The sequence below is a fragment of the Rhopalosiphum padi genome, chromosome 2 (genome assembly GCF_020882245.1).
Source record: "Rhopalosiphum padi isolate XX-2018 chromosome 2, ASM2088224v1, whole genome shotgun sequence".
Lineage (NCBI taxonomy): Eukaryota > Metazoa > Arthropoda > Insecta > Hemiptera > Aphididae > Rhopalosiphum > Rhopalosiphum padi.
In genome coordinates this window covers 71,794,698-71,809,860 of record NC_083598.1, presented here as the reverse complement: position 1 = coordinate 71,809,860, position 15,163 = coordinate 71,794,698, and the positions used below count along the sequence as shown (strand labels likewise).

General features: G+C 26.1%; 1 protein-coding gene across 4 annotated transcripts; it reads left to right on the top strand.

Annotated features, from left to right (window-relative positions):
• Positions 1 to 131: 131 nt before the first annotated feature.
• LOC132919776 (intersectin-1) lies at positions 132 to 14,858 on the top strand. 4 transcript variants are annotated; one of them, XM_060981614.1, is made up of 29 exons: positions 132 to 353; positions 2,226 to 2,400; positions 2,490 to 2,632; positions 2,699 to 2,989; positions 3,051 to 3,102; positions 3,284 to 3,442; positions 3,514 to 3,999; positions 4,069 to 4,207; positions 4,267 to 4,584; positions 4,653 to 4,890; positions 4,968 to 5,238; positions 5,296 to 5,497; positions 6,209 to 6,323; positions 6,755 to 6,924; positions 7,257 to 7,418; positions 8,821 to 8,862; positions 8,966 to 9,112; positions 9,178 to 9,331; positions 9,398 to 9,562; positions 11,727 to 11,842; positions 12,557 to 12,663; positions 12,771 to 12,843; positions 12,902 to 13,108; positions 13,175 to 13,258; positions 13,323 to 13,619; positions 13,683 to 13,878; positions 13,949 to 14,026; positions 14,137 to 14,307; positions 14,434 to 14,858. In XM_060981614.1, the coding sequence occupies exons 2-29, from the start codon at positions 2,249 to 2,251 to the stop codon at positions 14,583 to 14,585; spliced, it is 4,887 nt and encodes a 1,628-aa protein (XP_060837597.1). In that variant the 5' UTR covers positions 132 to 353; positions 2,226 to 2,248; the 3' UTR covers positions 14,586 to 14,858. The 4 variants fall into 4 exon arrangements, with proteins under 4 accessions (XP_060837597.1, XP_060837600.1, XP_060837599.1 ...); XM_060981616.1 differs by lacking the exon at positions 132 to 353 and adding an exon at positions 385 to 586; XM_060981615.1 differs by lacking the exon at positions 132 to 353 and adding an exon at positions 385 to 686.
• The last annotated feature ends 305 nt before the right edge of the window (positions 14,859 to 15,163 follow it).

Genomic DNA, 15,163 nt, shown 5'->3' with positions numbered 1-15,163 from the left:
ACACTTTTTATGAACATCGTCTATCCTTCGTCCGCGTTTAGGCACCACTAGCGCGCGCGACACAGTGATAAAAAACCAACAAAAACGTTTTGTTATATATATTATTTTTATTATAATAGATAAGTGAGATTTCCTTGTGGCCTGTGGGCGGGCGGTCGAAAATCGGGGAAAAAAAAAGTAAACGTCAAATGATAAATAACGCGGCGAAAAAACTGGCGATTACATTTGGCACTACGAGCCTAAATTTATCGGTTTAAATTGTTTTCCTACCGTTCTCGTCAAACGCAACACGCACGCCCATCAAATAATAACGTCAACAGAGTGTGGGTTCGCCGTCAAAGCTGTGTGCGCCGGTAAGATTGCTCAATTCGCAGTATTGACAGTATTGTGTGTGTCGCGTTCGTTTCACGGTCACGCCAGCCGTCGCGTTGGCTCGTTCGTTGTGTCGCCCGACACGCATAATACCTACAATACTATTAATTATTATTTATTATTAATCCGTTAATTGCTATTCGTCATTACTGATGCTGCGTCTACTGCTGCTACTGTTACTACGAATTACGGCATAATAATATAGTATAATACTGTACATATACATATGATAAACCTAATAATATTCTCATCATTGGTGGGTGCCGTGGAAACTATATCGTTCGATTCACCGTTGTTCGTTTTCCATTCATCGCGTGCGTTACAATACCTATAAAATTAATATATAATTTTGTAAAACTGTATTTTTATTTTTTTTTCAAATATTCTCATAAGAATTGATGAATACCATTAAATTAACCCAATCATTATACATGTATCTATTATTATAATATAATAATATTTGGCAGGTATTCGCCAACAACTATTGCATTTACTATTATAATTTTTATTATTGATTATTGATCGATTGATTATCTATCCATGTTTCTGGGTCATGAATCTACTTAAATTTTATTTATCAAATATTCTCCCTTTGCCAAACTGTATATTTCTAGGTATAATTCAAAGTTAACACTGATCAAAATATTGCCATTTGCTTTTATTTCATTCATTTTTATAATTTTATTTTGTTTTTGAATAGATTTACTAATACAATTTTTTTTACTATTTTAAATTCACAAAAAATGTGTATATTATTTATCATAATTACCAACTCTGATAATTTCATTGCATGCTAGATTTTAAACTGCAACTGATTTTAAGATATTTATTGATTTAATACTAATAATACTAAGACATAATAATTATTAATGATATATTTTGTATTAAGTTCATTAATAGTTCATTAATTGTTAGATTATAATTTTGAAATAAAAAACCGATGAGTCATAAAGTATAAGATATTACATATAATTGCAAAATAATTTAATACATATTATGAATCACAATAAAAAAAATTTGAGTCAGTAATTTTGTTGAAGTATAAACTAACCATAAATTAGAACTACACTATAACTTTTTACTTGATACTCAAAATTTTAACCACTTCTAAAATAGTCTAATGCTTGGATAATAACTTTATTTTTCAAAAGCAAATATTCAATCTGTACAATTGTACAACAAATATATTTAGTTCAAGATGAATGTTAGATTGTGATACTGTGTTTGAGAATAAAACACTAATGTGTAATATTAATTATTATTATTCAAAATTTTTATTGCTACTTCTAAATTTTAGTGTTGATTTAAAAGACATAATTAAATAACTATTATCAGTAATTTATTGAGTTGTATAGCCTACCATATATAATATATTTTTAAATATCCAAGACTAGTTAATTTTTACTTGATATTTTATTAAATGTTATACAACTCTTTAAATTATAATGTGACCTGTTCACACCTTGGTTATACTTAATTTGTTTTAAGTTAGATAAATGTCAATTTTAATTTATATAATTTTAAATTTTTTCTTGCTTTAAAATATTTATATTATTAAATTCTTTTCATCAATCAATATGACCATGAGTTATTATGAAATAAAATAAATATAGGTTATAGTGAGCTTATTGGTAGAATACTTTATAAATCTATTCCATTATTTTCCAATATAAATATACTAAAATATGGCTTAAAAGTTATTAGCGTGCAATGTTTAAGTAAATTGAATTTATTTACATTCAAAACTCAATATACCAAAGTTCATAATTATTTTGTTAGGCAACAATAATAATTAAAATAAAAATAATAAGAAAATAAGACATTTATATTTATTGGGCATTTATAATTTTTAGGTTGAATTAATAAACCTGGTGATATGGATCCGTGGGTGGTCACTCCTCAAGAATGGACACGTTTTTGCACACATTTTCAAGCATTAAAACCAGTAGGTGGTGTTATTACAGGTGAACAGGCCAAGGGATTTCTGTTACAATCTAGACTACCTCCACTAGTTCTTGGTGCAATATGGTAAAATTACAAAAATATTTTTACTCGTGTATTTATTTATTTTTAATTTTATTTAGGTTATTAATATATTAAAATTAAATAATTTTTAGGGCTTTAGCTGATACTGATGCAGATGGTCGTATGAATATTATTGAATTTACTATTGCTTGCAAGTTAATTAGCCTTAAACTTAGAGGTTTAGAGTTACCTAAAGTCATCCCTAGTAATTTATGGAATTCTGTTCAGTCTCTAAGTAATTTAAAAAGTTCTTTTCTTATGCTTAATTAAATTAAACTAATTTTAGAATGTACATTTTTAGATTCAGTTCCTAAAACTTCATCTCCACTTCTTACAAGTCCTCCATCAATGACCCCTGGAATTGCACCACCTATGACTTTGCCATTGTCAAATGTATCTCCAACAACAATTTTACCAGCAGTATCACCACCATTAATACCAGCTGCTACTTCTCCAATTGCTTCTGTAAATCCTACAGCTAGTCCAATTGTGAATAGGTCTTCTCCAGTTCAGATTGCTAATGTAGCAAATAATGTGGCATCAGGAGGTCAAGCAGGTCCTATTAAACCTACATTACCTGCTGCACCATCTCGTAAGTCTAAAAAATAATTCTGTTTTCTATTATATTAATTTTTATTATTATATTTGTTTAGTCCCTGGTACACCAGTTGCTTCTATGCCAATGCCAATATCAATAGATTCTCCGTAAGTTAAAAATTAAAATTATGTATGCATATATATATATTTAAAATTGGATGAACAGAGCTTTGGTAAGATTTCATTTTAAGGTTTTTGTATTATTGTGTTTTAATGATATTATTAATTTTCTTATGATAATAACATTACTCTACTAAGATAACTTGTATTACATTTATATTTATTATAGAGGAAATCAGGAATGGGCAGTACCACATCAAACTAAATTGAAATATACACAAATTTTTAATACTACTGATCGCACGAGGACAGGATTTTTAACTGGAGTTCAAGCACGTGGTATCATGGTGGCCACTCAATTACCACAAAATGTCCTAGCACAAATATGGTAAAATTGAATTGGTACAATTTATAAATCTTTCATGTTTAATTAATATTTATGTGTTTTAATTTTTGAAGGAATCTCTCTGATATGGATAAAGATGGTCAGTTATGCTGTGATGAGTTTGTCTTAGCTATGTACTTATGTGATTTGGCTAAATCTGGGGAAAAAATTCGCATTCCTTTACCCCCTGAACTTATACCTCCATCTGTTCGTCGCCAACGTCAGAATAGTTTAACTGCTCCAAGTGAAGGAACTCCTGAGTCTGATTCTTGTTTGATTAATCAAACAACTTTTGAGGATAAACGCAAAGAGAATTTTGAAAAAGGACAAGCTGAGTTAGAACGACGCCGTAAAGCTCTATTGGAAATACAGAGAAAAGAACAAGAGGAACGAGAGCGTAAGGAAAGGGAAGAACAAGATAGAAGAGAAAAAATACGATTAGAACAAGAAAAAAGGAGACAAGATGAACTTGAAATACAAATGAGAAAACAAAAGGAATTAGAACAGGAAAGAGAAGAGCAAAGAAAAAGAGCTCAAGAACAAAGAGAAGCTGCTCGAAAGTAAGTCTCATTTTATATACTTTTACTTTTTATAATAATTTATTGGATTTTTTTTTAAACAAAATAAAGAGAAATGGAAAGACAACGTCAATTAGAGTGGGAAAAACAAAGAAGTATGGAACTTCAACAACAACGACAAAAGGAACAAGAAACAGTATTGAAATTAAAGGGAAAAAATCAAAGCTTAAGTATTGATTTACAACAGATGGTAAGTTGTTAATTGAAAATAATAATGTGTGTATTAAACTGTGAATTCAATGTTTTCAGACTGATAAAGTGCGTGAGTTATCACAAAAAATTAGTGAGACTCGTGCTAGTGTAACAGGGGTAAAATCTACTATTGATAGTATGCGCACTACACGAGACACTCAAATGAATGAAATGTCACGATTAAAATCTACTTTGAAAGAACAAAATCAACGTCTTATTACTGTAAGTCAAGAAAAAATACGTTTAGAAGCCAAGAACAAAATGAATTCTAGTATTGAAACTGCAGATGTACAAGAACAAACACAATTGGCAATTTCAAATAAAAAGTTAACATTCAAAAGTTTACAAGATAAAATTAATGATCTCAATTCACAAGTAAGATCATACCTAATAATTATTAATTAGAAGTTTATTTTTAAATTGTATAATCTGTGTTTTTTTAGATTGAACTCAAAAAACAAGATGTGGAAAATAATAACAGTTCTATTGATCAATTAAAAACACAGTTAACTAAGCTTGTAGAAGATTGTGAAAAAATCTATCCAAGTTATGAAGAAAATACTAAGAAAGTTATAGAAATGAAGAAAAATAAAGCAAAAGAGATGTCATCTTGGGGAGATGATGCATGGAATTCAGCACCAACTACTGACTGGGTTGAAGAAAAATCTGCATCTACTTTGGGTACCAGTCAATAAATTCTTTATACAAATTTTAAAATTGACAATTTTAATATTTATATATTATGTATAAATGTATAGAATCAAGTGCATATAAAAAATGTCGAGCTTTGTATGAGTTTGAAGCTCGCAACACTGATGAATTATCTTTCCAACCTGGTGATATTATTATGGTTCCATTGGAACAAAATGCAGAACCTGGATGGTTAACAGGAGAATTGAAAAACAAGACTGGATGGTTTCCAGAATCTTATGTTGAAACAGTTGATGGTTCTGATGACATCCGTGATATTATTGCCAATCGCCAGGCTCCTTTAGAAGACAATTTTGTATCTACTCAAAAACCATTAGAGTAAAAATATTTTCCTATTTTCTATTTAATACATTTTATAACATTATGTTGTTGTAGGGGAATTGCTGAATTGCCAGAAAATGAACTTGGACAAGGATTTGAAACTGATGAGTTTAGTACTTCATATCCTACTAAACTTACTTTAGGACTTGGTAAATCAGTAAATATTAAAGCACAAGCTTTAAATAATTGGACTGGTAAAGACAGTACTTACTTGTCATTGGCAGCTGGTGATATTATTGAAGTAACTGAAAATCAAGTATGTATTAATGATTAATTATATACTATAGAAATTAATTATAAGATAATTCAAAGAAGTTTTTAATTTTAATTTTTTATAAAGAATTTTTATTTTGTTTGTATTTAGAACATATAGTTATTATTTTTCCCCCTTTTAAAGCCTCTTCCTTTTAGTATCACTGTATTACTTTTATATTTAATAACTGAACTACAACCAAGGGTTAAAAACTTTTGAACTTTAAAAACTTCCCATTCATCAACATAGTATAGACATGGTCTTACATTTTTTTTAGCTTGTTCATAAACTGTCCTATCAGTAGTCCCCTAGAATTTTTAAAATTACTTGCAGCATGCTTGGGAATATTTTTTTCCCCGGTTGTAAAAATTTACAAGTAGTTCCTTGTAACAATTTTAATAATAATGATAAAAAGATATAAGAGTAATAAGATATATTTCATATAATAAAACTACAAAATAAGTATTTTATTTTATTTTTTTCAAAAGTTTAAATGTTCAATTTAGTCTTAGTGCAAGCCGCATAGTAGGGGCCGTCGCTTCATGTGCACGTTCAGGATAACCATAAATTAAATGTCATTCCTTTTCTAATTTAAGTTTCTTATGTTTTTTCTTCTTTTGATTCCGTATAGGGTACTTGATTATAATTTAAATTTCCTTCTAAATTATTTACCCCTTTCCCATAACCTCTTTAATTTAACTTGTTAATTTCTAGGATGATTGGTGGTATGGTAAAACTTCAGACAATCGTGTTGGCTGGTTCCAAAAATCTTCTGTGTCAATAATTGAAAATGCAGTCAAAGATGCTAATATTCCTACTGATAAACAAGGTTTTTATATTTAATATTATTATATGTCAATACATAAAACTGATTTATTTTGTGTGAATATTGTCATCTATCACAGTTTTCAGTACTTATGTTTTGTTTTTGTGCTTTCTGTTTTTATATTTTATATACGACTGATTGAAGTCAGTTGCATATTTATTAATAAATTAAAATTGTATTGTTTATACTCTATTTACGTTAAGAAGGAACCTTCTTGCAGTGGCTTTATCAGTTTTTGTCAAATGGCTATTAGGAAACTACACCTGCTGTGTAGTAAAGCCACGCTATCGAGCATAGGATGAATGCTAAAATTCCTTTTTAACATAAATTGAGTATAGTAAACAGGGTTGGGCAATATTTATCAAAACATGTCATAAAATAAGTTTATTTTTCTTTAAAAAATTGTTTTGAGCTAATTAATACATTATATTTAGAATATTATATTGTTCTCTACCCATATGATTCTGTCGAACCTGGAGATTTAAATATGAATCAGGATGAAGTGGTTTTAGTAACAAAAAAAGATGGTGATTGGTGGACAGGAATAATAGGTGATAGATCTGGAATATTCCCTTCTAACTATGTACAATATCTCGATCCTCAGGTAAATTTTATCTTTAATGTATCAATGTATTTAAAAACCATGTAAGTACAATGAAACCGCTACTATCTATTACTCAAGTTTAAAAATGTCACAAAAATTTTAATAATGTAAGATTAAACATGATAACTTAAATTGTATATGCTATTGTTACACCACATTTATCTTGTCTAAATAATTATTAAAAACGATTTCATCTTTTAATAGTTATTATAATCTTAATTTGTACACTTAAAATGTAAAAGCTAATAGTATGGAGGTTGCACTGTACTTATTTTTTTATAATAAATGTTTTTGTTTCAATTTTATTTTTTAATTAATATAATTATATTTAGCCTAAAGAAACTACTGTGAATAAGAATCCTCCATTTGAAACAGCTTCGTCAGTAAAATCAGAAACTTCTGTCACATCTTCACCATTAACTACTCCTATCATGCTAGAACCTCACAAGCCTGATGGTAGTAGATCAGTGACTCCAGATCTAGCATCAACAAAGGTATGAATCCATTTAAGTTTAAATTGCTAATAATATTTTAATACACTCAACACTCACTGTTACTGTTTAAACACTTAACACGTTCATAAATATTTTAATCCTTTTTTATAAGATAAAAACTATTGACTGGTTTTGTAAAAAGTATTGATTTCTTAGGAACATAGTATAACAATCTTTTTTCTAATTAAAAGTAAATCAATTGATTCAATAATGTCATAATTAAATACAAAAATCTTCAACTTATTATTTTTTGGAAAAATTATATTTTAAAAATTTGATGACACAGTTTGGGGAATAAAATAAACTAAGTAGCAGTAAAGAAACTGGAGGGTATCACCAATGTCCATTACTACACATTTAACAATGTAGGAGCAATTTTTACTTTGCTGCAGATGCTTCACTGTTTCCATGTTATGTAGCGTGTTGGCATAAATTTATTTTCTTTGTCTATGACCAAGTACTAAAATAACTAAAAAGTATTTTTACATATTTAACTTCAGTTAAAACTAAACATAATTTTGAATTTGATGTCTCGCATCACAAATTTACCTTTATAGTTTATTATTAATATCATTTTAAATCCAAAACATTAAATAGGCAGTATTCTAAAATTGAACATTTTTTTAACAGGATCAGAGCACTGGGAGATTTCTTGGTGGCCTGACATAATTGAGTATTTTTCATAAATTTATATTCATACTATATTTAAAAATATTTTAATGATTAAATTATTTTTCATTAATACAAATTTTAAATTTACCATGGTTCTTATTATAATTAAATAATAACCTATTTATTATAATAATGTATTTTTATACATAGGTACAATTAAAAATTTGTGACTAGTATTTACCTATTTTAAATACTATTGTTTATATGGTATTTTTAAACAGTAAAATATCTATATTCTTAAGTTAAACCTTTCTGGCTTGCTTAAATTAATGTACAGGCTTTAAATATTATTCCAGTTCTATTTTTTTTTTTTTGTGAAAGTATAATTAGTAAATTTAATTTTTAATTATTTTATTAAGTATTAAGTTTTATGCCAAATAATTTTTCTTGTTATAAATTAATTACTTATATTTCATTTTTGCTTTAAATCAATAATATTACTAGTTAATTAAATATTCTTGGGTAATTGTTTACATTTGAAATTTAAAAATATTAAGATTTGTTTTAGTTAATTATTATACAAATTAACAACATTTAAATACATTATTTAGTATCTATTATAATAATTTCAATATAATATCATGTTTACTAAATATTTTTATTTAATTATTGACAAATTTATTTTTACTAACATTCTTCCTTTTATCAATATGTCATTATTCCATGCTTTTTGTGTATTTTTTTTATTGTTTGTTTGTTGCTGCATATGGCTTGTGTTTTTGATCATCAGAGAGAAAGCAGTGCAACAGAAGATAGTGAAAATGATGACAAGGTATACTATGCTTTTAGTGTCTTGTTTGCATGAAATAATTGTTTTTAAATATTATAGCATAACATTTTAAGGTTTTTTTTAACTTAAATGTATATTTACTTAGATATCAAAAGGAACAAAAAAAGCAGAAGTGGCAACTGTAATTGCACCATACACTGCCACTAGTGCAGAACAATTAAGTTTGCAAAGAGGACAATTGGTAAAAATTAGAAAGAAGACTACCACTGGTTGGTGGGAAGGAGAGTTACAAGTAAATAATAATAAAAAAAAGCTTGATCATTATTTAGAAAATTATTTGTTTAAATGTAATATTAGGCAAAAGGACAAAAACGTCAAATTGGTTGGTTTCCAGCATCTTATGTAAAACCATTAGGTAACACTGGTAGAGCAAATTCACCTGCTACAAAAAGTAATCAATCTGCAGTAATGCCTGTTACTACTACAACACCTTCCTCCAATAATACTCTAGGTAGTATAAGTATAATCATGTCATTTTTTTTCTTTGATCATTAAATAATGATAATATTATTTTCAGAAAAAGTCATAGCATTGTTCCCATTTAATGCGGTTCACAATGATGAATTAACATTCCAGAAGGATGAGATTATAACATTAGTGTCAAAAGACGAGCAAGCTTGGTGGAGAGGAGAATTAAATGGAAAGACTGGATTGTTTCCAAGTAATTACGTGGCACCTCTATGTAAGTAAAAAAAATTAACATTTTTAGTATTAGATAATAATTTAATTACATATATTGTATGTGTATACAAAATGTATGTTTCAATGAAATTTTAAAAAATGAGTTAGACATTTTAATGTAAAAAAATTACAATACAAACTTTTGTAACTAAATTTTTATAATTTTATCAAGTTTTTAGATTATAAAAAATATATCTCCTATAATGATTATTTTAATGGATTACTCAAACAAATAGAATATTTAAATTAAATTATTTTGATCATAAAATCAAATTTTAATGGGTTCAAAAAATTATAATGAACTCTTCTAAATCGTTTAAATAATTGTATTATAAGTTATGAATAGATTATAAGATAAAACTTATACTAACATCTTCTATATTCTGTCTCTTTTGTTTTTGTTTTGTTTTTTTGTTTTTGTAGGAGTTTGTTATAGTCATTTGTTCACTGGCTAACGACCCATCAGGCGGATGAACTTCAGAATATTAGTATGATTATTTTTGATTAAATTATATATTATTTTTTTCAAAGCCTGATTAGTAAGTAAGTTTAATGTTTATGATTTTAAATTATAAAAGCTAAGAAAATAACTTTTAGTCATAGACAAGACTTGTATTATTTTTTTTAGCTATCAAACACCCATATTATAGTCATTGCAATTGATGGGTCAGCCATTTATAAAAAAATATTCTGTTAATTTATTTAATTAATACTATCTACCAATTATCACTTTTAATATATACATTTAATTTATAAAATAGCATACAATATATTTTAGTAGAATTATTATATCTTATGATTTACTTAAGTGCAATATTTTCCCTCCATTTTATTATTAAAATATTTATTTATTGTATAATTTGATTATACCATGTGAATTTTAATTTTTTTTTTTATCATTATTGTTTGTATTAGAATCTCTTAAACTGATTATTGTTTTGTTATATTATATACATGTCAGTGTTACTATATATCTACTTAAGTTTATGAACAAATGCCTTAATAATTTATTCCACTAAAGTCATTATTCTAAAATTGTTCATTTATTAATAATATTATAATATTTTGTTAAATAATAATTATTTCTTATCTATTGTTAAATTTGCATGATATGTAGTCAAACTTACCTATATTGTATTTAAATAATTAATGTAGTAATTGTATTACTAACTCATATATTATTATATCATAACATTTAGAGGAGTTCATTATAATTAGTTAATATTGTGTGGTAAATTTAGAATAAATTTGTATTATTTATCACTTACAAAATATTATATTCTATTCACAATGGTATTTAAAAATATATAGAAAATTGCAATTATTATAAAAATCTTTTCAATTTATTCCACTTACCCCCCTTTTTCCAAAAGCTATAATGTTTATTTTATTAATTAAATCTATATTTATATTGAATGAAATAAATACCTAGTTTTAAAATCAGTAAAACAGACTAATAATAATATAAGTCATTCAATTTCTGTACAGTATATGCACTTATGAATATGAAAATGTCAATTTTCAGTCACTTAAAAGTTAAAAGTAATCACATACATTTGTATTAACCATAATCATATTAATTTTAAATAAATATATTTATTGAATCATCAATTGAATATCAATACCTATTAAGATCATATTTAAGCAAATGTGTATGATATTTTAATGTTATTTTTTTAATTTAAGAGGATGCCAGCATAGTATTAGTTATCTCTCTCTGACCCACGCGCAACATAGCAAATTTTATGTTCACAAAAATGATTATAACCATATTAATTTCTCAAATTAGAGTGCAATGACCTATTATAGAATTTAAAGTTAAGAACATTATCTAGGGCATCCAGCAAGCATTTTATTATATATATTTTTTAAAGCGAGTTATGAGTATTTTAAAATTGTAAATTGTTTATACATCTTAAAAAAGATGTACTTACTACGTTGGCATCCTCTTAATTTTACTTTCCTTAATTTGTCGTGCTTATATGAAATATTATAAACTATATATATCCCACATTCTATTACCTTATTTTAGTTTTTAAAATAAAAAATCATCTTCTACATTAAATGTTAAATAAATAAACACAAAATATATTAGATTACTTTTAGTTTAGTAAGATAAATCATATGAAAATTATTTAATTTCCCATTGTATTATAACCATGTAGCTGAAGTGACAATTAAAGTGAAATTAAATAAAGAAGAACGAAAAAGACAACAGCATATTCATGAATTGATTACCACTGAGCAGGCTTATATTGAAGATATGACTGCAGTACACGAAGTATTTATATTAAATTGTATTTATTAATTATTATTTTTCTATCATTTATCAAACATTATATGATGGAAAATTTTTACTTTCATGTAAATTTGAATATCATTTTTAAATTTAACTGAGGAGCATTAATGCAAAGGTTAACAAGAAATGGGAAATATTAAATAAAAATTTTTAATTTCGGAGCTATGAAAGAAGCGTGACAAACAATTGTTTTTGATGATACCAACAATTTTTTTTTCTTATGAGACCCACTAGCCATCACCCTAATTTTATTTCTGCTTCAAATTAGAAAATTCAACTATAGGTAATACTATTAGTTATATTCATGATTTTCATTTTACCATATTTTTAGTGGCAATGTTTAAGTAAGGATTAAGAAAACAAATTGCACATATATAAATACATAAATATAGTATAGTCAAGTCGCGATAACTCAAACCTCGATAACAACTTGACAACTTGAATTTTTTTATTCCCCTAGAAATATAAATTAATATAAATTCGAGTTAGATATCTTGAAGCAAATTTTTATCTTCCTTCAACTTCGAGTTATCATGACTCGACTATATATAGATTACTTTTATAAGTTATTAAATTTGGAAATTCAGGTTGAATAATATCTGCTCTTTTTATTGTAAAATATATATATTCTATATTATTTGCATTTAAAATATTAAACCTAATCTATACCAGAATTATGAATTTTTTGTTATTTAGGTATTTGAAAAGCCATTACATGAAAGTGGTGTTCTCACTACATCTGACATCACTAAAATTTTTATTAACTGGGAAGAAATTATAGAGTGTAATCAAATCTTTTTGACGTAAGTTATTTTTGTACAATCAACAAAAAGATTTTAAATATTAAATTATGACTTAATCAAAACTGTCATTGTACATCTTATTAGTTATTATAGAAAATATTTTGCAGATCATTGCGAGTGCGTAGAGATATGAGTCCTGCTGGAATTGTACGAATAGTTGGTGATATTTTGTGTGAACATGTAAGAAATAATATGATTAATTTATTATCATACATACTTATATATTTTTTTATTTTAGTTTCCAAGAATGACTAGATATGTACGATTTTGTAGTTGTCAATTAAATGCTGCAATCACTCTACAAAAACTTACTGAGACTAATCCAGCTTTTTGTGAAGTCACCAAGCGTTGCCAGAGTGATTCTCGTATTAAAGGACTACCATTGAGTTCATTTCTTATTAAACCCATGCAACGAATCACTAAATATCCTTTACTTGTACAAAAGGTATGCATAAAATAATTATAAATCCATAATATTTAATATCTATATTATTGTTGTTTATATTTACAGATTTTAGAGCATACTCCAAATTCTCATCCAGATCGATTACACCTAGAAGAGGCACATGCCAAAGCTGAAGAAATATGTCTTCAAGTATTTATAGGTTTTTATTTTTTTATGAATATATTAAATAATACCTATTCTTTTTAATTAATAGGTAAATGAAGGTGTCAGGGAAAAGGAAAATTCTGACCGTTTGGAGTGGTTGCAAACACATGTAAATAGTGAAGGATTAAGTGAAAGGTTAATATTTAACTCACTAACTAATTCATTGGGGTCAAGAAAATTTCTACACTATGGATCTTTATCAAAAACTAAAAGTGGTAAAGAACTTGTTGGGTTCTTGATGAATGATATGTTTCTTCTTGTAAAACCAGTAAAACCATCTATACTGTCAGGACAATCATTTTCATTTGATAAATTTTTGGGAGATTCATTCAAAATTTACAAACAAGTAATTTTTTTATATTTTTTTAAAACTAAATATCTTATTAATTTATGATTTATTGTTATTTAGCCCTTTTTATTAATGCTATTAAATATTGCTGACTCTGTGACTGATAGTGTTGAATTTCGAATTGATTATGATAATATACCTATATTATTGTCGTCTGCGAGTATTAATGAACGAAACTTGTGGCTAAAAAAGTTAAATGAAGCTAAAAAAATTTTGATTGCCAGTGAAAAGAATCAAAAACAACTAATGGAATCAAGTACATTATTTAATAATATTAATGTATTATTAGTATAATTTTAATGTTTTAAACATATTTTTTGTTTTAGAAAAAGCAGATTTTGGTGCTTGTGGCAGAGTCTTAGTTTTTGTTATGGATGGTAAAAAACTTCAAACTCCAAAATTTGGTAATTTATTATAAATTAATTAACTTGTTTTAAATTAATGAAAATTAATAATTTTATATTTTTAGAAATTGTTTTATTGATTTGTTTTTATGCAATGAAATTATGTTTAGGTAAAAAAGCAGTATTCTGTGAAGTTAGTATGGGATCTCGAAAACAATGTACACCAGTAAATGAATCTCCTGATCCTAAGTGGGATTCATCAATGCAGTTCCTTGTCAAAGATATTCAAGATGATATTCTTTGTGTTACAGTATATAATAAAGGGCATTATTCTCCCGACGGTAATGATATTTTTAAACTAAAATTAGTTCTTTATGTAAAATGATGATGAGTTAAATATATTTTCTGTATAATTTATTTTTTAACTATAATTTGCCTTATAATTAATCTAATTTATTTTATTTTAGAATTCTTAGGACGATCTGAAATTCGTGTATCAGAGATAATCCAATCAACTAAAAATAGCAGAGGACCTCTTACTAAACATTTACAGTTGAGAGAAGTACAGACTGGTGTTATAACTTTAAAGTTGGATTTATGCCTATTTGATACAAATTGATAAAGAAAAAATATTTTTTTTTCTATTGAGAAAACTTTTTATTGATTAGTTTAATTTAACTTTTATACCTACTTAGATTTCATATTATTAAATTATTTATCGTATGTTAAGTATTAATCTCATTTTTTTGATTCCAATAATGTATTGATTTATATGCAAATGGCTTATTAGATTTATAAAAATATATATATGTTACCAATAATTATTATTTCAATATTAAACTATTTAACTATTCTTAATTTATAATAAATATTATTGAATTTTTCTTATTAACTTCTGAATAAATATACATATAAATAAATATCCTTTCAGAGTATTTAGTCAGTGCAAGAAAGCCTTAATATGAATATTGAATAGTGCACATACTGTGTTTCATACTGGTAATAATATTTTTGAATGAAATTACAATTTTTGACTCTTGATCACAGTTGACATTGTTATTCCATAATTTCCTGTGTTCCTTAATAATTCAGCTGTTAGGTATCTGTTTGAATTTATTATTTATAATTATTGCTATGGCCTTGACCCAATTACCCAAATTAACCAAAACAAATAACTTCCTTAAAAGCTCTTAATAA

Excerpts from the sequence above, each read along its gene's own strand:
- LOC132919776 (XM_060981614.1), top strand. The coding sequence starts at position 2,249 with ATGGATCCGTGGGTGGTCACTCCTCAAGAATGGACACGTTTTTGCACA. Across the intron at positions 3,103-3,283 it reads CCAATATCAATAGATTCTCC|AGGAAATCAGGAATGGGCAG; the intron begins GTAAGTTAAAAA and ends TATTTATTATAG. Across the intron at positions 12,664-12,770 it reads TGTAATCAAATCTTTTTGAC|ATCATTGCGAGTGCGTAGAG; the intron begins GTAAGTTATTTT and ends AATATTTTGCAG.